The 22,743-nt window shown below is 39.2% G+C and overlaps 1 protein-coding gene and 2 long non-coding RNA genes across 3 annotated transcripts in view; 1 reads left to right on the top strand and 2 right to left on the bottom strand.

The window, feature by feature from the left end:
• MFHAS1 (malignant fibrous histiocytoma amplified sequence 1) overlaps positions 1-289 on the bottom strand; it is a 45,395-nt gene extending 45,106 nt beyond the window's left edge. Inside the window, exon 1 of the mRNA XM_027677160.1 lies at positions 19-289. Coding sequence (XP_027532961.1) covers positions 19-289 — 271 coding nt within the window. The remainder of the gene's footprint in view (positions 1-18) is intronic.
• Positions 290-18,036: 17,747 nt separating this feature from the next.
• LOC113964558 lies at positions 18,037-18,509 on the bottom strand. The gene is made up of 2 exons (XR_003533223.1): positions 18,348-18,509; positions 18,037-18,154 (listed from the first exon to the last, which is right to left on the bottom strand). It is a non-coding gene; the product is annotated as an uncharacterized LOC113964558 (long non-coding RNA).
• A 248-nt stretch (positions 18,510-18,757) lies between these two features.
• LOC113964559 lies at positions 18,758-21,626 on the top strand. Its single transcript, XR_003533224.1, has 3 exons — positions 18,758-18,865; positions 20,037-20,085; positions 21,538-21,626. It is a non-coding gene; the product is annotated as an uncharacterized LOC113964559 (long non-coding RNA).
• Positions 21,627-22,743: the final 1,117 nt, after the last annotated feature.

The raw sequence follows: 22,743 nt of genomic DNA on the forward strand, positions 1-22,743 counted from the left end.
CCCCCGACGCGGACCGGCCTCCGGCCGCGGAGTGCTCGGAGGGCGCGGGCGCCGCCGTGCCGGGCCCGCCGCCGGGCTCGGGCAGTAGTTCCAGCGGCTCCTCCTCGTCCTCCTCCTCCTCGTCCGCGTCGTCGTCGGCGGCGTCGAGCCCCGCGGCGGAGAGCCCCGAGGCGGCGGGCCCGGGCGCGGCGAGCGGTGCGTTCCGCGAGCTGCTGGAGGCCTGCAGGAATGGGGACGTGACGCGCGTGAAGCGCCTGGTGGACACGGGCAACGTGAACGCCAAGGACATGGCCGGGCGCAAGTCCACGCCGCTTCACTTCGCCGCCGGTGGGTACCGGGGCCTCCCGCGCCCGGCCGGGGCCGTGACAGCGGGCGGGACGGGGAGGGTCAGGCGCGACCTGGTTCCCCAGGACTGTCGGGAGAGCGCAAGCCTGAGCCGGGAGAAGAGTGTGAGCATACGCAGTCACTCCCCCGACGGTGTTTCACTACAGGCTGCGGGGGGATGGCTGTTAAATCCCCTTCCTTTGGGTGAGACGAGTGGGAGAGGAGATCCTGGAGGCGTAAAGAGACCGTATGCTTAAAAAGTGTGGACGATGTTCTCTGTGCTTGACACATGGGCTGCTGCAAACTTGTACACGTGGGCTTAGGAAGTGAGAAACAAATCCAGGACAGAGTTGGCTCGAAGTAAGGGTTTCATGTATGTTGTAGCAGCTCAGGGACCCCTGCGATGCACATGGATTTGGTGGGAAGTTTTGATGCCTTGTCCTTTGTAATTTGTTTTCCTTTCATTTGGGCATAGCTGCTGATTGATCTCTGCATCTCTAGTGGCCCGAGTGGGCTGGGGAAAGAGGTGAAGTGGAACAACTGAACTTGATAAAAGTTACAGATGTGTCTAGAAAAGAATATGCCTCTTTGTGCAGAAAAGTCATTGTGATCAGAACTAATGTCATAAAAGCAATTTAACAGTGATGTCCAACAATGTAGGTTACCTGGAAGTCAATATTACCATTTGTCAAGTAAAACTGTTACAGGTTAGTGTAGTTCATAAAAAGAACATTTCTTACAAGGTGTGTGATCTTCACTGAGGGGACAAGGCATACAAAGTTCATGATAAAAGTAAACTGAGGAAGGTGTTTTAAATCATCAGCCCTAAGTCAGGACTTGTACAACTGCCAGGTCTGTGGTCGGGCTGAGGGCTTTCTGATGTGTGCCACAGGACTGGACCTTATATATTGGAGTGCACAGATATTGTTTGAGCTTGAAGTGGTGCACTAGTACACATAAGGTAATAAGACTGTATTGAGTGGTCAGTACTTAAATGCTGGCATAGGGATCTAAAACACTGTGTTGAAATCAATAACAAAGTGCAACATTTTATGTTACGGTGTTGCCTGGAATCTAAATAGTGCTGTACAATTTATCAGTCAGATAATACTCTCTGCGATTCTGATGGGTTTGTTTTTGTTTGTTTTCAAAGTACAAGTGGCATTTGACAATGCCCCTAAGGGAACTTTTAGTCCTGAGCTGTTTCCTTTTCTTTCTTCTCTGGTCCCTGAGCTCTACCAGTGAAGCATGGCCTTATGCAAGTGGAGTTTAAAATATAGTGAACTTCTGGGGCACAGAGATGGATGTAATTTGAGTGAACCCTGGAACAATAATGCTGGTACCAACTGCATGTGTGCACCTGAAGTTCTTAATGTTTTGGAAGGCTTGACTCTGTTCTGCTTGTTTTGGATTTAAACTTCAAGTTAGACCTTGCTGCTTCCCTTAAGACTCCGAGATCTCAGGTTGTAACTTCAGTGCTAGTACAGACTGTAGTGCTGAAGCTGCAGTGGTAACTTCTGCTTTCATTAGGGAAGAAATGGACAAAACTTAAGGGGGTAAGGCCTTGAAAGTTGATGGTCTCTGTAAGATGTTGCTGTAATAGCAGTGGGAGATGATTCCTTGTAGCATAAGGAAAACAGCAGGTGAAGTTCTGTACCTAACAAATTCCTGTATCTGTTTTTCTAGATTTAGAAACTTAGATACCTGTTTTATCTCAAATCACAGTATGTCTGGTCCGAGTGGATTTGGCATGTAATAGTATTAGGCAGATTTCTTATTACAGAGATCTTGAGGTCCTGTATTTTAGAAAGGCCTATAAGCAAGCATGTTATTTGAATGCAACTGATTTTAGGCACTGTGTATCTACCAAAAATGCAGTGTGTTTATTTCAACTCCTTTGTGGGCAAAAGGAGAAATAAAACTTGTTTGCTTTTGAACATAGGAGTCTACTGTGTATGAAGCTGTGTTTTGGCTAATAGCTCATGTTTATGAGCCATACCTAGCTGTGAATTGTATGGCCTTCACTAGGGGAATGGACGTTGAGAGTGCAATATGTCATATTTTAAACTGCTTTTTTCAAACCTCTTAAAGCTAAACTCTTAATAGAGTTTCACTTCTGATCTTGAGATTTGTGAAAGAGGAATTCTTCTAATTTCTTCTTCATTTTCCAATTTTAGGGATAGATGGATTTTATTTTTTTCTCCCCCCCTCCCCCAGGTACTTCTCCCCACCCAGCTCAGTCTGCTTTTTCATGTCTTTTTTGGCAGCAGTGCCAGGCAGTTAAGTTACTTTTACTATAATAGGGAAAGACAACTTCCCCAGTTCTAGTTTCTTGTAAAAAGTACTAAGTTCAGGCTTCCACTGAGCTTTGTGAGGTTTCTAATTTCAAAATCACTTTTATGTCTTTTCTCATGGCAGAAGGACTGTAAAAGGGGTGACTTTTGAGACTGTTCAGAACCCTTGCCATGTACATAAACTGGGTTAAGGTGAGAATTGAAATATCTGTAATCAATTATTTTAAAAACTGGGGTTAGACCTAAACTTGTTCCTAGAAGCTGGAGTCATCTGTGCATTATTCACTTCCAGATAAAATGTGCATGGCCACATGATGTTGAAGCAACAGTGTTAACCACATTTTCTTTATCTGGGATATCTGAATTGTCAATTGATCTGAATAAAGGGGAATCAGCTTTTCAACTCTATGTTGAAATGTCAGATAGTGTGCTGACTAAAGCTGACCTGCTTTGCTTAGCTATTTATAAGGCAGAAATTAATATTGAGGCCATATCAGGGTGTTATAGACTTCTCTTGCAAGCAGAAAGAGGTTGAACAAAGGATTGTTTTCCTTTTGTCCTCCAACTGAACTGTTATTCTAGCACAGCATCTCTTGAAGTTCTGGTTGACTTTCAGGATGTGCGGTGTTCAGCTTTTCCTTTGCAAGTGATTTGAGGGTTTCTTTTATAGAAGTATGTATGCTTGGAAAGTGGAAAACTAAGTACTGTGTCCACTGCTGTGTGGATTGCAGGATATTTGAGTCTCTGGTACCAGTGCAAGCTTTGGATATTGTCCAGCAGCACCCACGAAGCAGATTCTATAGACTTGAAAGTGATTGAATTAAAACACGCACAAAAAAGAAAGAAATTAAGTGGAGGTATGAATGTATATATATCTTTTGTATTCAGTTTATTTAAATGAAAACTAACTTGCTTATAACTAAAAAAAAATAAAAAGCAACTATGCTAGGCATGAACAAAGGTATGTTTGTCTCAGTGTTTTATCCATACTGGTGGCCAAAAGTAGATGTCCGGGGAAGAGTTATACACTTGCCCTCTTCATGTGATACTTCTCTGAGTATTCTTCCTGCAGTTTGTAGCTTAGCAACCATTTGAGTAAAACCCAGTTTCGACATGTTATTAGAAACTCATCCTGTGGTAAGGAGTTCATTAAATAATTGGAGTTGTATTAAAAGTAGCTTGCTTCCTCTTGTACTCTCCATCCTCTTCACTGGAATATCCTGTGTTCTGCTTGATGATTCTCTTCTTCAAACTGGATTGAATGAGGCAAACTATTTCACTCCCTTGCTTTTCCACTGCACTCTTCATCTAAAGATGTTACCTGTTTTCCTTGAGAAAGATCTTAACTGTCATTGTTTATTTTACCAGATTATGAAGATGTTTATTATATACCTCTCACTAGTTGAAAAAAATTTGTCATGCCAATCCTACATGAGATGATGTTGTTGCCACATAGTTGACAAAATACCTCTTTCATAACCAAATGAATTGGTTGCTCTATGTGCATGTGAGAGGTAGCTTTTTTTCCCCTCTGAGGAATGCTATTGACTTTTTTTGAATGGTGGGATGATTTCAGTCTATGTGATAATGTGTCACATCTTAGGTATACTTTGTGTGGGATACTTTACTCTCAGCCTAGATCCTGATTCGGTGGATCATTATGTGGTCTGTGAGTTGGGGTGCCTGTATTGCTCCACTGTGTTTGAAGCAGGTTGGCAGTGATGCTTTCCTGGCTCTGTGTGTCATCTCCATGCATAGCACTTCCGTACAAAGGCTGACTTTCTGTGACCTTTCTGCCTTTAATATGCCTGGATGGGCAGGACTCCTGTGAGTGTTTGTCTGAAATCTCAGCTTTTTCCTGGAGCCAGCTTGGTAACAGACTTGCTTCTTCCCTTCTGAAAATGGGTTTAGCCCTACAAAAGGATATATATGTATTTACTGCTGACACCTTGATTCATATGTTTTTAGGCCTAGTCCTTGCTGGTAAGTCATTATTAATAATGCCCTTTCAGAAATGACTAGGTGGATGGATGTGGTAGAAATGAGCTGAGTCCAAGCAAATTTCTTCATATAGCCACAGTTATAAGCTTGTCCAGTTCCACACCCATTTAATGAGAAGCTTAACTTCTTTTTGATTGTGAAGTTAGCCCCCTTGAGTTCTTGTGCAACACATTATTTTAGCTTTACATTTACTCTTGTTCTAGTGTTTGACCCAAGGATATAGAGAGTACTAATATAGAGAGTAATTGCTGAACTGTGGCTTAATACCCACTTCTGTACTAAGGAGGAGGTGAAGGTTTCCAGGAGTGGCTTTTGGAAGATATGGAGCTGGGATCACAGATTGGAATGCTCTTGGTAGTATCAGGCTCAGACTTGGAGAAACCTGATTTAAGGTGACTTGTTAGAGCATCAGTGATGTACAGAAAACCTTGTTTTCTTTTTGCTTGTATCTGTAGTAATGGCAAAAAGCTGTTTGGGGAAAGCAGTTTTCTGTAAGCGTGCTTTTGATGTCACTGTTGGAAGTCAAAACTTTTTGTGAAGGCTAGCTTATATAACCATTCTTTTGAAAATTTCTAGAGTATACAGCTTTAATCCTGAAGGCATCACTTGGGTTGGGAAACAGTCAGTGGTCAGAGTTTAAGAGAACTGATCAAGTTGATTTGTCAACTAGCAAGCTGTTAATCATAAAAATGCAAGGTGCTTCGACATATGTGAGTGAGATGAGCAACTGAGGAGGCAGAACTGCTGTAACAAGCTACAGAGTGTTCCTTGAGGGAGAGCCAGGAAATGGCAAGAAGTACTTGTTAACTTATTACACAGTTTCCATCTATGCAGAGAGACCTGAATCGACCACTCCACCTGTGGTGCAATGTACAACAAATTAGCTAAAATTGCTCTGGAAAGCCTTGCTTGAGATACCATTCTTAAACTACTCTGACTCAACTTGTTGCAGTTATCTGATACATCCTCATCACAGGAGAGCTCTGACCTTACTCACATGGTAAAGTGTAAAGCTGTCACTGGTTAATTCTGCCTTAAAATTATGCAACTTAAAACAGGGTTAATAATTTTCATCTGGATTCATATGGACAGAATGAAGAATGCAAATTGTGTAGTCAATTAGGAATCATCCTGGCAGCCTTACAGGCTCAGAGCCTGCAAAATGTACAGTTTTCATGTGAAAAAAGATGAAGTGATGAATTACTGGTCTTGACTTTGGAATTCTTTCTTTTATGGTTTTTGTAGCATTTGTAATTCTTGAACTCTGTTAGTGTCACAAGTGTATTATTTTGTAGGAAGTTCAGCTTGCTTTATGTGTGACTAATAACTTGTTCTCTTCAATTGTCTTCCAATACTTTGTGCAATATGTCTCCTTCCTGTTTAAATATCCTTTGAAGGAATTTACAAGAGGATATAAATGCAAAATCTCAGACCTTCAGTAATACTGAACCAGCTGGCCCTTTTCCCCATCTTGAAGGGTTTTTAGTTTACCTAATTAAATCACTCAGTTTAATTGTGTTCTGTCTCAAAAAGTCGTGTGTCTCGAAGGCATTCTCTTCCACTTCAAGGGCTTGTATTCTCATATAAGCTCTGTTTAGTGCTCTAACAAGGGGGGGTACGTGCATCTTTCCTGCTTTGTTTAGGGTCATGGTAATACCTACAGGTGTACACAAGTGTGTTACACTTTTGTGAAACTTAACTCCTTTTGGAGTAATTGTGTTCTTAAGACTAAGCAGGTGAAAGGAAGAAAAATATCTGATGAGAATTAGAAATCTTCCATGTCATAAGTCAAACTCTGCATATAACAGCAGCTTTGCAGAGGTTGAAATTGGCATTTGGAGGAATTCATGCTGTGTGGTGATCAAGTGACATTAGTTGGGCAGCAGATGAAGCAGTACAGCTGTACTTAAACTGGTCAAACTGACTACTCATGTTCACTGGGGAAATCATTCTTCCAGTTCTAGAGGGGAGTCCATCTATTTATTTGTTAGGGTTTTTTTACCAAACTTTCTGAAAATGAGTCTTGAAATTGGGCAAGGAATTGTGTCTTTTGAGGCTATTAGAAATTGATTGTAAACTGTTACCATGTGAAAGCTTGTGACTAACTGAAGGGAGGTTTAAGGTGGAAGCCCTAATAGGAGTGTGTAACAGAGGGTATCAGCTGGTGCTCTGGTTACTTTCCTTGTGTTGCCTCTCCCATCAGTCATTCTGCCTGCTGAGCCTGTTGCCTCTTGTTCCTTTGATTCAATGCCACAAAAAGAGATGGGACATGACAAGCTTGTGGCCTCAAAGCAGGTTGTGACAGAAGAGCAGGATGTGTTGTCATGGCAGTAGTAGTAAGTAGCGTTCATCTTGTCTGATGGCATTTTGTAAGTTTTATTTAGCTTAATTTTCAAGCTGCCAGTTTGCTACCTAAAGCCTTTTTCCATTTTGTACCTGTCACTTTAGGCTGAAAGTGAGAAAAAAAGACAAGAATACAGCATTGGCGGAGAACTAGTTAAGTGGTGTTTTCTGTGAATTGTTGTGCCCATCTCTTAATTTATATAAAACTGTCATAGCTATGTCCAGCTCTTGGCTTTCACTAAGCCTTAGTCATCAGTTGTTTCTGTGAGATGACTGGAGAAATGAAGAGCCTGTCAGTCACTCTGAATTTTTGCCTTTTTCTTTGATTTGGCTGGCAATTGTTTCACACTTAAATTTCAGATGTTCTCTTGTTGCTCCTTTTTTATATTGGGATTACTGCTTCCTTTCTCTGCTGGACAATGTTTTTTGAGGTACTACAACTTGCCTGAAAATTCTGAATTGTGTAAAGAAGCTAAAATGAGGGCAAAGCTTGTGCATTTTACTTGTGTGAAGTAGCCCAAGCTGATAAGGAACCCTGTCCATGTTGAAGCTGACAGGTGAATCTCATCAAAACAAGCTTGCATGCTGGCCCTTTAAATGGGACTCTTCTCTGTGGTTTCTCTGGTTTTGGATGTTTTCTGTGGGAACCTTCTATCAAGTTGTCTTTTGGGGTCTTTGATTGCAGATCCTTTCTTAGGAACTCTTCCTTAGACTTCAATTTACGAAGTTGCAATGGAAATATGCAAGAATAGTGTTTTGAAAGTCATCCTAAGCGTCATCACATAAGTTGCTTCAGTTTAAACTGAATCATATGTGCTTCATCTGTCACAAATGGCTTTGCATGTGTTGTTTTTTTTTTTTTTTTATGAAAGATGAACCTGACACTGCAGGAGTTTTGGTAACTACACCTGCTTTATCAGGCTGGGTAATGTGATAATTTAAAGACTTTCTGGCACTTTGTCAATTCAACATCTCAGGTTTGCAGATGGTGGTGCAGAAGCTGTTCCCATAATTGTTTCTCTGAGAGATGAGTGGTATGGTGGAATGAAATCACAGTAGCCTTTACAGCCTCACAGTCCTTTTTGAGGACTGAACAGAAGAGGTAGTTCCCCAAAACTGTAAAGTATTTATTTCTGGCATTTTCAAAGATACCCTTATCAATGACCCCATGTTCAGCAATACCTTGAAGAAGTATGTGTATAGTCCTGAAAATTACAACACTGAATGATTTGAAAAGGAGTCGTGATTTTCAGGTATACTCAGGTGATTTTTCCTTGAGAGACAAGAGGTACATATAAGCCAAATGCTTATGCGGTTTCAGCACTGTTTCTAATAGTTCAGTATATAAAAACTAAAGGCTAATAAAATCTGTGGATTCACTATTTAGTTGAAAGCACCCTTTCCTAATTCTTGTCTTGCTCAATTTTCCTTTGCCAGTCAAACAAACTTCAAAGGAAGTTTGTGGGAACTTCAAGGGCTTAAGTTCTTGTTCTTTATGTCCCAGGCTTGTTAGCTTTACTCGGGGACCAGATATGCTTTGTTTACTGTTGCACCCATTTAAGCTGTCAGTTTCTATTTAGAAACTTGCAGGTGATGTTCCTTGATTGCTTTATAACAGAAACAAACAAACGAAAAAGAGTTTTCATGCTGGAAGCTGCAGTGATTTACAATAGCAGTGGCCTTGCTGGCGGTTCAGTTAAGAAAAACATGTCTTCTGGTAGCAGTTTTGTTATGATAAATAAATATCACTTTTAATAATACTAGTTTTGATTCACATGCTTCCATTTCTGTAGTGTAATTTCTAATGCGCAATGATCTCTATATAATGTACCAGAAAGCTTTGAATCATCTGCAATGGTGGACTAAAATTGTATTGCTGAGTGGGGTGTCAGTCTGGTTGTGGGCCCCTCCGTGCAGCTTTTGGGACTCAGAAGCTTGTGGAGCAGATGCTGAACTGCTGTTTAGCCCCATGTATTAAAGAAAACCCACTTTGGTCTCTGCCCAGTGTGCTAACTTGTAATGGTCCAGCATCACTGCTGAAGCAGCTGAGGGCTCTGTACAGTGGGAATGGGGGAGTGCTTACAGAGATAGAAAAGTAACCAGGCTGGACTTACTGGCTGGAGCCCCTGAGCTATGTTACCACACAGGATTAACCGAGGAGTGAACTGCTACAGTCTCTACTGGATGTGTGTGTCTGTGTTTGTATCCATGGTGTCTTCCCCAGCTGCTTCTTCCATCTGCTTGTTTGTGTTTTATAGAAGAAAACTTCTTTAGGCAGAAATAAAGATTTTGTTAAACTATCGTCAGAATTCTCAAACCATGGTAAGCCTTGGTAAAAGGGTCTTTTTTTTTGTTTTGGCTCTGCGTTAGTCAGCTTGTAGAAAATTTCTGTCCTTCAAAGCATGTTGAAGGACTCCGTACCTCACTGAGGAAACAGTGTAAATTCCTGCAGAAAGGCTAGCCTGCAGCTTGACTGAACGCTGGATGTCAAGTTGTAACATTAGCCTTAACTGGATAAGCTGATGTGGGTGCAAAGCTGCTAGATCTGGCTTTGAGATCTTGCCGTATGGACTGTGGGGGAAAAGCATGTTAATTCCAAGTTACACGTCTGCATAGCTGTAACTAGTGCACTGCTCTGGCAAAAAGGGGCCTTAATTCATTGAAATGGAGGTCCTGTTCAGGGACTGCAACTCTGGGGTAAAACGTTCCAATTTGAGAGGTCTTTGCGCGTGAGTTGTTGCCTGCGACGGAGGATGCTGACTTTTGAGAACCATTTCTGTTCCTGTTTCAGCAGCATTTTGCTGTGCTGTGTTACAGGGTCATCTGGAGGAGAGCTGACGGCTTCTTTTTTGCACCCCTTGAACTTTGTGTATGTCTGTGACATAGTGCCTGTAGTTATGTTTTTGATAGTGTTTTGTGGACTAATACAATCTATGAGCTGCGGCATTTAATTCAGCTGTTTCATAAACAGAATTCATACATGTGGGATTCTTCATCCCTAAGCTGGTTGGCATACATGATTACCAGAAGACACAATAACTCTTAAAGTGACAGTCTTTTAAAATCTACAGTGATACTGCTTTTAGCCCTGAGGTTTATAAGAAATACAGTCCAGCCTTTGAGATACAACCTAGTATGAAAATGAACACTTGTGTTTTAGTTCAAAGTGTCCCTCTTGAGCTTGATTTTTTTTTTTTCCCCCTGTCCTCTAAGGCAGTGGTCTCCAAAGTAGAGTGTGCAAAATATTTCATTGGGGTGCAGGAAGAAAATATATCTTGTGCTGTTAATAAATATAATGGAAATTTAAAAACAGCTATTATTTCATCTTTATCTCAGCCTTTCAAAGTTTCTATTTTTGTGCATATTTATAATCTATGCAATAGTGCAGCAGTGCATGTAGGTGACTTATAAATTTTTTTGCTGATAGCATGTGTAATCAAAAATTTAGAGACTGCTGTACTAAGGCATTTGGGGCAATAGGAAGCAGATTTGGGCAGGTTCATTGTAGACAACAAGGTAAAGGTGTTGGGGCCTGGCTAGTGATGCCAAGTTTTGAAGTGTATTAGTTTGATGATGCCGGCTTTGCAGTGTTGTCTTCCCTGGTCATAACAGGGGCTATGTTCCTAGGCTGAGACCTTCCTGAGGCATTGTGTCCCAGCTGAGGCCTTGAGTCAACTTATCTGTCAGTTGGAAGTTGTCAGACTCTGTAAAAGAGCAAGAACGTATTTTGGGTTGAGATAAGGTTGTTCTGCTTGAGCACTGGAACTGTCCTTCAGGGTTTATTAATATGAGGATTTCTCCTAGATGAAGAGCTATATCAAGAGATAATATGTAAGATGGTTGGTTGCTTTAGTTACATACAGATTATATATTTTTTAAAAATTCATAATAAGCTTTTCTTGAAAAAAAATGGCAAACCTATTGTAAAACTTCTTAATGAGATAGAGTGGCAGCTAGGCAGGTAATTATAATACAACACAGTTCAGCTCTGTCATGAGTGTAAGTGAATTGTCCAGCTGTTGTTGGAGCAGGTGAGTGTAGTTTCACTTCATGGTGAAATGAACTTAAAAGTGTAAGAAGGACATGAATAATGTAGTTTGGTATCTGTCCACTGGAACAGTGAACAGTTTTAAATATTAAATCATGTTGTTTTGCCAGACAAATGAACAGAAATATGTTCTCTTACAGGTTTTGGAAGGAAGGATGTTGTAGAGCACTTGCTACAGACAGGAGCCAATGTTCATGCTCGTGACGATGGAGGGCTGATCCCCCTTCACAACGCCTGCTCCTTTGGTCATGCGGAAGTGGTCAGTCTGTTACTGTGTCAAGGGGCCGACCCAAATGCCAGAGACAATTGGAACTACACTCCTTTGCATGAAGCTGCTATCAAGGGGAAGATAGATGTGTGCATTGGTAAGTATCTGCCACTGGTTATGTTGCAGTTTTACCAGATGTGTTTTGTGCAGTTGTAATTGTTTATGTGCTGAACTTGAGATGAAAAATATTGCTTGTTTTTGAAAGCTAGCTTCTTTTAAAGTGTAGTGGTATAGTGGGTATAGTGGTAGTAATTTAAGACTAACTTTTTTGTGGTATATAATACAAGTTTTGCAGAAATTGCATCTGAAAAGCAATCCTAGAGAGGTTGGGTGAAGTCTCCTTGCCTGTTAAATGACAATATTTAAAATCTGAATATATAAGTTTGTCTTTCTTGGTTGCTTTCAAGAAAACTAGTTTTACTAGATAAAGTCTTTACTTTTTGAGCTGTTCTATATGTTGTATTAGTGGTTAGGAAGATGGTTAACCTTCCATTATGTACAGTATGGAAAAACAACCCAGTCCTTTGGACCTTTCCAATACAAGTTACAGGACACTGTTGTTCACAGTGGTGATCTATCTTCAGTATGTGTTTTGTAGCCTGGAACAGAAGCAATTTCAAATAAAATTGAACACTTCAATCATTTTAAATGTGTTGAGAACATATAAAGAGCTTTTCAGTCAGGTTGTCTATAACTTTTGTGGGGTTTTGCAGTGTAATTAGTATTACTCAGTTTTTAAATGGGAACTTCTGTTTTTATTTTTATTGTTTTACACTCAGATCAGTTTCTTGAAATTCTGGCTCTTCTCACATCTTCTAACTTGAGTAAAATAATCTGCTCGGCATTGTGTTTTTTATCAAACGTGTAAAGGAAAGCCTGACTTTTAGGAACTTCAATTAAGATTATGAACTATATGTTCTAAATGTTATCCAGATAACAAGTCACAATTCTCAGAATTTCAAATGTTTTTTTGCTGAAAGTTTTATTACATTCCTGCAGAGAAACCTGCAAAACTTATAGAAAAAAATCTGGCATTAGCTTTGTTGCAATACTTAAGTCATTACTTAAAAATAAACATCAAAAATTGAGGGAAAGAAAATTGGAGGAAACACAAATATAATTTTTCAGTCTGTTTCTTCTTTTTTACAAGGGATATGATGGACCCCATTTTGTCTCTGTGTGCAAAGTAAAACATATGAAGAACATTCTTTAGAAATTAAGTATAGTTGATTATTTAGCCGTACTGTGGAAGGAGATCCATTGATACAGTAGGTTCCAGTAACAGTCTACTGTGATAATGTTGAATGGAAAAGTAAGCTTAATTCCAGTCAGTAACTGGAGTTTTGTATGGAACTTAAAGGAATTAATTACTTTGGTCTGTTCATTGCTGGAGTCTGCCTGGTTTTGGGAACTGGTGTCTGAAAATACAAATTAAATGGAAGAAAGGTAGACAGTAAGAGGCTGATTAGAAAAGTGACCTTAAAGGAGTACCAGGTTTGTTTGCTTTGGAAAAGATTTGTCTTTTTCAGTTTTTAAAACCTTATATTAAAGTAGGAGAGGGTGCAGCAGCACACATATGTGTTTATAGGTGATAGGATGAAAGATGGTTGCAACAGAAGATTTTAGGATTTGACAGTGGGGGGCATCATGGATAACTGTTGCTTTGGGTGGTTTGTCTAAAGACTCGTACTCTCTGGAGGAGTTTGGGCAGGTCAGATCAAGGGGCAGATTATGTGGTACATCAACTTTAATGTACAATGCTGTCAGTAATTTGAGATTATTTAGATCTAATTTCTATAATCAAAGAACTGATGGTACCTTTAAAGTTCAGCGTGATTCAGTTGTGGGTTTGCTGGAAGGAAGTACAGGATTAAATTTGTGGCTTGTATTGCACAGAACTTCATTCTGTATTCTGTGCACATATTAGATCTGTGACTCTAAATGTTGATGCTAGCCTTAGGGGATGATCCATGTATATGTAAAAGTTCAGCATGTGGTACTTGCTGATCAAATCCCAAAGCTCTTCAGCTGTCTGCTGCAGTTATAGGGTTCCTTGGAAGCACTGAGCAGGGCTGCAGTGCTAGATGCTGTTCTCCAATCTGCCTGCAAGTAGCTTTGTAAGAATTTTTGGGCATTTAAAAAAATTTTATTTTAAACAAGCAAGCATGATGCTGTTGTGCTCAGTTTAGTTGCAGTTATCCATGTATGTTATATTTCAGTCAGATATTTTATTTGTCAAGGTGAGAATTATTACTGAAGGCAGTGTCACCATCACCAGATTTAATATGTACCGTAGTGTGATGCTACTTTGGGATTTAGTTGATTCCATAAAACTAATAGAATATGAGTATAGCCAAAGAAGTCTGTAGTTTCATGTTTGCAGTGAGTTTGTTTGCAGTTTATATCTAATGGGCAAGCATGTTTTGCTGGCTTCGGCAAAGTTCCTGTTTCTTTCTAACAGTTTTATATAAAACTTTTGTATTAAAGTCTTCAGCTTTAATCTCAAAATCTTTTGAAGGAATACATTGTACACAGGGATAATGGAACAGTGACTGTCTAGGGCATGAATTCTGACTAGGAATACTTAAATAGCTTTTGGAATACATTGTACAGTAGTGCTATTTACACCTTAAGTGTGGACTGCTGCAGCAGATAGGATAGAAAAAAAATTAAATTAAAAAAAATCAAAGAACATGTCCTCAGAGTGTTCCTTTTTAAACAAGCAAGGCATGCTTTTTAAAAAGCATTGATTGAAGAACAGTGTCTGGAAATCCTGGCATAAGCTAGAATTTATTGCTGAACTTGGATGTCTGTCTGAAAAGTGATAGACTGTGTAGAAATCAGTCATCTAGCCTCATTTTTGGGTACCTATTCTTGGCATCTTCTTCCAAATGATATAATGGGTGAGAATTTTTCACTTTATCTTCTCTCCTTTCCTTCTTTGGTGCCACCTCAGGCTGCATATTTTTTTTATCATTTCTAGCATAGAACACTTTTTTGGCCACTTAGCAGGCTAAAAAGGGAAAAAGTGATAATTGAACAGAGATGGAACACATTCATGATTAATGATTTCTAAGAGGAAAACTCAAGGCATTGAAGCAGGTTGGGAAGACCAGCAAAATATAGGTAGTGATTATGCTACAGCAATAGAATGCTTGTGTCTAACATTAGCCTTGGAATGGAGAGTGTATGTTTGTGCTAAAGGTACTGTGAGTGCTCAGCCATATAGCCGAGTTTAGAGTAGGGGGCACAAACCCTGCCACTGGGAAGCTTATGTAGAAATAATGACTATACATGAACTGGTGAAAACTCATCAGACAGTGGACAAACTTCCACCCAGGAAACTGTAAGACAGCAAATGGCTGATACGAGTTCTTTCCTTCTGTTTTACTGGTTGCATATCACAGTCATAGGAGAGTGTAGGGACAGAATGTGAATGTGCTGAGTTTGGGAGGAACAAGGGCTGTGGCTCTTTTGGGTGGCAGTTGCTGTTGTGTTCTGGGTCTGGAAGTGTAGATCTTGATAAGCAGCTGGTTTGCTGGCCATCTCTTACAATATATTCAGTCAGTGCAGATTTGTTTAGTTGCTAAGTAATTAAATCCATTTGAAATCATTGTTTGCTTTATATAATCAGTTTTTGGACTAAATTTATTGAAGCATTGAAACCAATTGTTAGTGTCCTCCACTAGTTATGACTTCTAGGATTGCTTTATCTGTCAGGAAGATGCATTTCAGTGCCTGTGAACTGCTTCTAGAGCTAATGAAAAGTGGTTTTGTTTCTCAGTGTTGTATTTGCTCATGGAATAATGAATGAGTAGTGAACTCTGCAAAATGTGTTTGGAGGAATGCTTTGATGTCGGGGTAGTGACTGTTCTGCGTGTTGGGCTGGGGAGAAAGAATTACCTATTTCTTTAGTCTGACTGTAGTACAGACTTTCAGAGGAAGATCCAGGTAGCTTACTTTTTTCCAAAAATAATATGTAGCCCATGATGCTCAGATACTATAAATGCCTTGAATGTATCCTTCTTTTCTCATAGCAATCAGCAATTTAGGAACTTGGTAGAGACTGCATCTGGACTGTGTTGCATAGCAGTTTGTATACAAAGTTGTTGAAAGCTCCAATCCACTTAAATTGTGCTATACTTTTGGCTTTGAAGGTGCTCTGTGGCAAGAGAATTTTACAGTTTAATAGTCTTGCTGAAAGAAGACAACCCTCTTTTTGAAAACATTATTCTTGATTTCTTGATGACTTTTATTGCAAGTGATTCAGGACTTAGGTGAGAATTAGTGAATGGTCATTTCTGTTCAGTCTGCACATCTTTCGTGATTTTATAGACCTCTGTCTTTTTTCCCCTCAAATGTCTCTTTTCCAAGCTGAAAAACATAGTCTTCTGTTATGTAATCCTGTTGAATATTCTGGTGTTTCTGCCCCCTGCCTCTCCTTCCCCTTCATTTTTTTTAAGGGTGAGTGGTTGGTATGATCAGTACAGACACCAAAACTGGGTGAAGTAGATTTATAGGGTAGCCTACTGTTCTTTCTGGTTTGGTTTTCTGGTTGCTGAGCAGTGCACAGGAGTAGCTTCAAGATATTTCCTGAGTACTAACAGCTCCTTTAAAACTGTTTGTGCGGCACAGTTTTTTTGGTTGTTTTTTTTTTTTTTTTTTTTTAAGAAAACTAGGCTAAAAATAACCTTACAGAAGTTGTGCTTATGTAGTTTGTCTGGGTTTGCTTTGCCCTTCAATATGTTTGTTTCTGCAGAGGCTGTAGTTGTTCTCAAAGAGATTTATTTTTTTTCTAGGTGGATCTCCAGTTAAGTGTTGTGATATGTATAGGACTGCTAGACTAAATATTATTTCAGGTGTCATACACCTGCTTAGTTTCTAAGGGCATCCTTCAAGATATGCAAACCATGAACATCTTTTGTGATGATGCCGTGGTTTATGGATCTGGACATACAGGATTCTGTAGTAATTTTAGGGAAATAAAAAGTTCTATCTGCTGAAAATCTTCATCACTGTACAAAACTGTAAAAGTTTTTTAAAAATCACTTTTAGTTCATGCAGTGCTAAGGATTCATCAGGAATTACTTAATATGACTTTAGACCAATGTTTTTACTGACTTTCTCTGGGCTACTTATAAAATCTACTTCAAAGATCCTGTGGCATGATGAATTTATTGTCCCAGTGCTATGAAGGGACCTAATGGTATTGTCAAAGTGCAGTTTGTCTCTTTTTGACCAGAGGAATTCTGTGTAAATTCTTTTTTATCTTTACCCTTTTTGCACTTGAAAGATACAGCAAGCAAGCAAGCTAAAACATTTTTAAGGTAACAGGTTTTCTAGTGTATAGGTCCTGTCCTTAATATAGGGATCACTATTATTTAAATGCCTCTTTGTAGACATTTCAAGACATTCCCCACCCTGCTGTGCTTCCTCACAATTGGGGAACGAGAAGAATCCAGTAGTTATTACCTTCTGCTATTATGCGTCTTTAGGTTGAAAGATATGGAGGGAATATCATGTGACCCCTCCTGTGGGGCAGGTAAACCTTCTGTTAGGATTTAAAAAAAAATCTATGGAAGGTAGTTTATCAGTAGAACTAGTGCACAGCAAATCTTAAAACAATTGTAGAAATGGTAATGTGCCCAATCATTGAACTACTTGTCTGTTTGGTCCTCTTGCAAAGAAGGGATGTACAGCACATAGTGAAATTATTGCAGTTTATGATATTTTTGTTCTTCACTCACAATGTTTTGCCTTCCAAGCAGAGGAACTTTATTGCTCTAAAAGTTAAATCAATATCTGATTTTATTATCTGAAAAATAATAGTAGTAAAAAAAAATCATAGGAAGTGCTATCAAAGAGCAGAATTGTGTTCTGTTCTTTGAAAGCCTGTTCTTTTTGGAGGTGAGGGTGGGGTGATGGGGAGAAGCTTTAGTACCTTAACTGAAAAATAATTACACTGACTATAGATTTAGCTGCTGGATTGACAGAAGCCTGTAAGAAGACTAGTAGCCTCTTAATAAGAATTAGAGGGGATATTGGTAATTGAGGTCCATTGGGATCTGGTTATACATGTTGTTTGTTGGAGAGATGTACTGAATTCCTAAAGACTCTCTTGGAGAACTGGTGTTCCAGAAGGAAGCTTAGATTCAAAGAGACATCCTAGGTATCTGATATTCAGAGGCTTGTAAAATCATTGGAAAATACTCTTAAGTAAGTACTTTCAAATACTTTGTGTAAAATGTTTTAACTATTGCTGCTGTTTATATCAGAAGATTTTTAATATTGTTAATATTCCTGCTTTGACTTTTGAACTACGGAGTTGGAGCACTACTGTTACTGACAGCTCATAATGTGTAATGGGAAGACAGTGACTTGTATTTGAACTTTTTTAAGCTGTAGGACAATCTAAAGAACTTTAGACTGTTTTTGTCTACCAGAAATGTTAGTTTTGCTCCATTAAGAGGACATGAAATAATCCTTGCAGTGTGGAGCTTTTCTGTCTGTTGGTTGCAGTTAATATTGACGTAAGAGAAAAGGTGTCTTGTGATTTGATATGCTTAAGGCCAAGCAGTCCTTGTTAATAGCATCTATTGTCTGTCCAGATATGCAAAATAAAAATCCTGGCTGTATTTATTTTATTACTGAGTACTCATTGTTCAAAGCCAAATCTGTTGTTGTGGAAGCAGGCTCATCAGACTGTTCAGGTTATGAATTCTTTTGGTCTGTTTCTGCTCTGTGAGTGATGTCATTTATGTGGAACCCTGCTTTAAGTAGCAAATGGTTTTAAATCCTGTGCATGCACAGTGGCTCAAACACCTAATATGCTTCTCTTCTCATACTGTTTCTTCATGGGGTCTTTCTCAAAGGAACCTTGGATAATAGGAAATACAGGATGAAAATTTGATGGTTTAGGTTGAGTGAAAGAATACTTTTGCTTTCTAAATTAAGTTCTTGTTTATGGTTTTAAATAGTTTCATGTCCTCTAATCACTTGTTTAAGCTATGTTAGCTTTTAAATGTTAATATTCATCATAGAAGTGAGAGCTTCTAGGGCTGAATCTTACATTTCTTGCTCTGTAGTTTGGACTTCCCCTTTTGAAAGAGACCTGAGAATAAGGCTGCCTTCTCTATGAGCTAGTGGGGGTGGAGGAATCCACAACTGAAATCATACATTGGTAATTGGAAGGCATTGTAATACTGTTGTCATAGTAACAATGGACTGGAGTGTGAGACAACAGGGCTTTTGTCAAAAGTGACTGCAGAAAATGGTTTGGGACGCACTACCATGGCATATACAATTGCAGTGCTCCCTGGTGGACTTTGGCAGAAGGACACGAGGGAAATGGATAAATTTCCGTATGTGAAGGATACCTCTTCAGTATGTGACATCTGGTGCAGACAGGTCTTTTGGTATAGTGCAGTCTACAGGAGTTACTGTGTGCTGGTGTTTTGCATCTGTGCACATGTAACTGTGAGAGATGCCTTTTGAAGAAATCTGTCTCAGCAGTGTCAGTCACCCCTGTGTACCCAACAAAGAAAGGTCTTGGAGTGCAAGGAACCTTGAAATGAGTGGATCATTGAAGTAAGGTGGAAGTACCCTACCACAATTTTTTTTTCCTAAGGAAACCAATCACTGAGCTGGATTAATCCTCAGGTTAAATCCTGTTCAGAAATAAAATCAACAGTAAACTTTTTAGAACAGCATGATGCTTTGTACAAACGGGGTGAAAAGAAGCCTTATTTTAGCTGCGGAAGTCTTGTTTGCAGGGTTATGCCAATAAAATGTCTTATCTTTGTATCTGGAGCTAATGGTGCTGAAGGCTTGTAAAGCTCGTCATGTTACTGTATTGCTTATGTTCCTTAAGGCTGTGGTTTGTATTATGGTATTTGTATTGCTAAAATTTAACTGAAATTCAACCTCATGAAAACATTATATGATTTGAAAGCTGTCTGTCTTTCTGTTAGGTTTGAATTGTATTGACAGTTAATATGTTACAGCCTATCTGTAGTTTTAGACTTTTTCCCTGTCCTATTTCTTTTTCAAAATTCAAGGTATCAAGGAAACTACTTTTTCCTTGTTTGCTTGCTTGGCACAGGAGAATCTGTGGAGGACAAGAAAAGAGTAATTTATTTTATGATGCTCCTTTACAAGTGTTTGTTAAATCTGATGATGTACTGTACTGTACTGAAATCTGTACTGATGTTAACTATTAGCAAATTGAGAGGGAGGGGAAGAGGAAGATGCATATTATTCAGAACAGAGGAACAGAACAGATAGTCCTCTTGCAGATACAGAAACTGCTTTCAGATGTCCAATACCAGTTCAGAGCAGCTTTCTAAATATCTTGCAGAAATACTTAAGATTATGGGACTGTGCTTCTGATTACTGTAGCAATATCTGCTTTTAGCTTCTCAGCGGAACCATGTGGTCTTAATGCAGTTCATATGTGGTTTATAAACAATCTCTAGATATATGTGTAGATGTTAAGGCATAAATGAGTGGGGCAAATTCCAGCAGAATTCTTGGATGTGTTCTTAGACTAATGGAAAATATTGATTAAAGTATTACTACAGGATATAAAGGTCTTGCTTGTAAAAATGTATAGGCAATTAAATCTTTCTCATATAGTGAACAAAGGAAAGTGTCTTCTTTTTAATGGTGTGGTCTTTCTGCGATGTAAAGCAAGTGTGCGAAATGAACTATGAGTGCTTGAAGCCTACTGAAAATACTGAGCGCTCGCCTCTTGTTCCAGGTGGTCTTCACTTCAGCCTCTACAAATGCACCATGTTGCTTTGATGAAGGTATTTCTTTCTAGGAGGTGCTTAAGTGTCTGATGTGAATTGTGCTGTTCGTGCTGCTGTGTGTAGTCTTCATGTTTTGCTGCTGTCTTGTCCAAGCAAGCAGTACTGGGCAGTTCCTTGGTTAGGCACAGTGCTCTTGACCTAGCTATGGTATTGGATACAGAACTTACATGATGAGGGAACTGGCTGCAACAAATTGTTTTTATTTTCTTGTTTGGGGGGATAGTACAAGAATGGCCCAAACACAGGTGATCCAGGGAAAGAACCTACTCCGACTGATGTAACATGCACCATTCCCTAGCGTGAGACCTACAACACTAACGATATCTCACCTGACAGATTGACATTTTTGCAGTGTAGAATATTTGCTCGTCAAGGATCTAGTGCTAAATACGTGAAGACTTGCACTGCTCTGTGTCAGTAGGGCATGGTGGTGAGCAGTTCTAGGACTGGAGAAAAAAAATGGATATAGCTCTGGGCTTTAAAAATCTACAGCAATGTTACTTTTACGTAATAATGCGATCTAAGATAGTTGCTGGGAAAGTTTACAAGACTGATATATGTGATACTGCTAGCTAGTCAGTTGTTACTAGACTTCTATGTCTGCTTGAACTTAGTGTATTCTTAGCTTCCTCATTTTATGTCATAAACAGAATTTTTGAGAATACTTCTGTCTTCTGGCTAACTCATAGCTTTAGCCACAATTTTTTTAACTGATCAGCTTGGTATTCCTAAGATTTCAGGTGTTACTTGTGTTTCTTAAGTATTTGGTAGTTATGTTGTGGACTAATGATGAGCTTACAAAATTAGTGCAAGGTTAAAGTTTTATGCAAAATATACAAAAGTTATTTGGCATGTTGGGGTTTCTTTAATCTAAAGAGTTTGAGCTGTTAATCACATCAAAATGTCACTCTGTGTGTTCCATACCGTGTGTGACTAAGACACGATATGTGAGTTGTGTGCTGTTGAAAGCTGGTAGGCACTGAAATTCACCTCTGGAAAAGGCTGTACTTGTGGAATGTGATAGTTGTTTTGGGCTTTAGTGGTTGAGTTTTTTCCCTATCTTGTGCTCACCTCACTGAATGGCGGGTTTAGAGCTGCTGCTAGGGTTTGAATCTCTTCAATCCGTATTTCTTAAGGTACTAAAAAGAGAAACAGTTTTTGATTATGCACATACCTTTTGTGTTTTGGAAAAAGGTAGATCCAGGACAGATTCTAAGAAACTTTTAAGATTCTTCTGTTGATGTTGCTTCACAAGGGTTAGATTTTGGTGCACTGGCAAATAATGCCTTCTGATAGCCACATAGCTAATTCCACATGCAATCTATAACTTGACTTCCACTAGGACTTTTTTCCCCCCAAACTTCACCTGGAAGAAATGGTTAGCATATGCCAGAGATGGGAATTCATCTTTGGTTTCTCTTAACTCTCCTCAATTCCTTTTCCTCTTAGGATGCTACATGTTGACCTGATTTGCCTCACAGACTGCTTGTGCTTTTCAAGGACTCTGAAAGCGGGGCTCCTAATCTGTCACATGGGATGTCAGGATTAAAGCTGACATTTATTTGAATAAAACTTGAAGTAGAAAGGTGAATTTGTTCAGAGAAAAGTGAAATTGGGACCAAGCAATGAAGACTTGTCCTTAAAGCAGCTTTCATCTTGGCATACAGATGAAAACATAAATTGCTCAGACAGTAGGGCAGCAATAAAGATTTCTAGCTGTTCAATAAATAGTATATTAAACCAAATGCTTAGAAACTTAAGTAGTTGCAGAATCGTTGCTTGCAAGGAAAAGGTTTGTGATTTAGTTGTTGCATAGTGAGTCTTCAACCCGTGCCATCTACAAATAGGCTAAATGTTTTTTGTTAGGGTTTTTTTGAAGCTCTTTTGATTAGAGGGTCTTCTGTTCCATTTTGCATGCTAACAATAAGTGAGTTCCAGATGACTTCTTGAACACACTTAGGTGTGATTCTTAAGACTCTATGTGAAATTGCCACAAAATGAAACTTGGGAGGTTCCTTCTGAACACCAGGAAACACTTTTTACCATCACGGCAACTAATCACAGGTTGCACAGAGAGGTTGTAGAGTTTCCTGCCTTGGAGATATTGAAAAGCCATCTCGACAGAGTCCTGGACAACTGGCTATAGGTGGCCCAGCTGCAGCAGGGCAGTTGTTCCAGATGATCTACAGAGGTCCCTTTGACCTTAACCATTCCATGATTGTGTGATTCCGTGAAAAAGGAGTGCATGTTCATAGTTCATGGCTGCAAATAAATGGGATTAAATAAATGCTTAGTGTACTGTCTTTTATTTCCTGTTAGCTCAAAGAAAGTTTTTTGTTTGATTGTTGGTTTTTTTGGTGACTGAAGCTTCTAGAGTTCTTACATTTTGCAGGTTCATTGTGGAACTCTCGAAGTTTCCTTTATATTACACAGCTTTTTGTGCAGATAGTGTTCTTGGGAGAAGTGTTCTGGAATGAACACTTGCTGTCTCTGGTGTGATGCAAAAAAAGCCCAACAAACAAAACAACTGCAGTTACACTTCTAGAAGCCCCCAGAAGACTGCATTCTGCATAACCTGCATATACTTTTGTCTTCACTGTTAGCTGAAATGGAAAATTTTAACTTGAAAAGTATTACGTCCAAAAAAGGAAACAG

Source organism: Neopelma chrysocephalum, unplaced genomic scaffold, assembly GCF_003984885.1.
Source record: "Neopelma chrysocephalum unplaced genomic scaffold, ASM398488v2 Primary Assembly neopelma1_42b, whole genome shotgun sequence".
Classification (NCBI taxonomy): domain Eukaryota; kingdom Metazoa; phylum Chordata; class Aves; order Passeriformes; family Pipridae; genus Neopelma; species Neopelma chrysocephalum.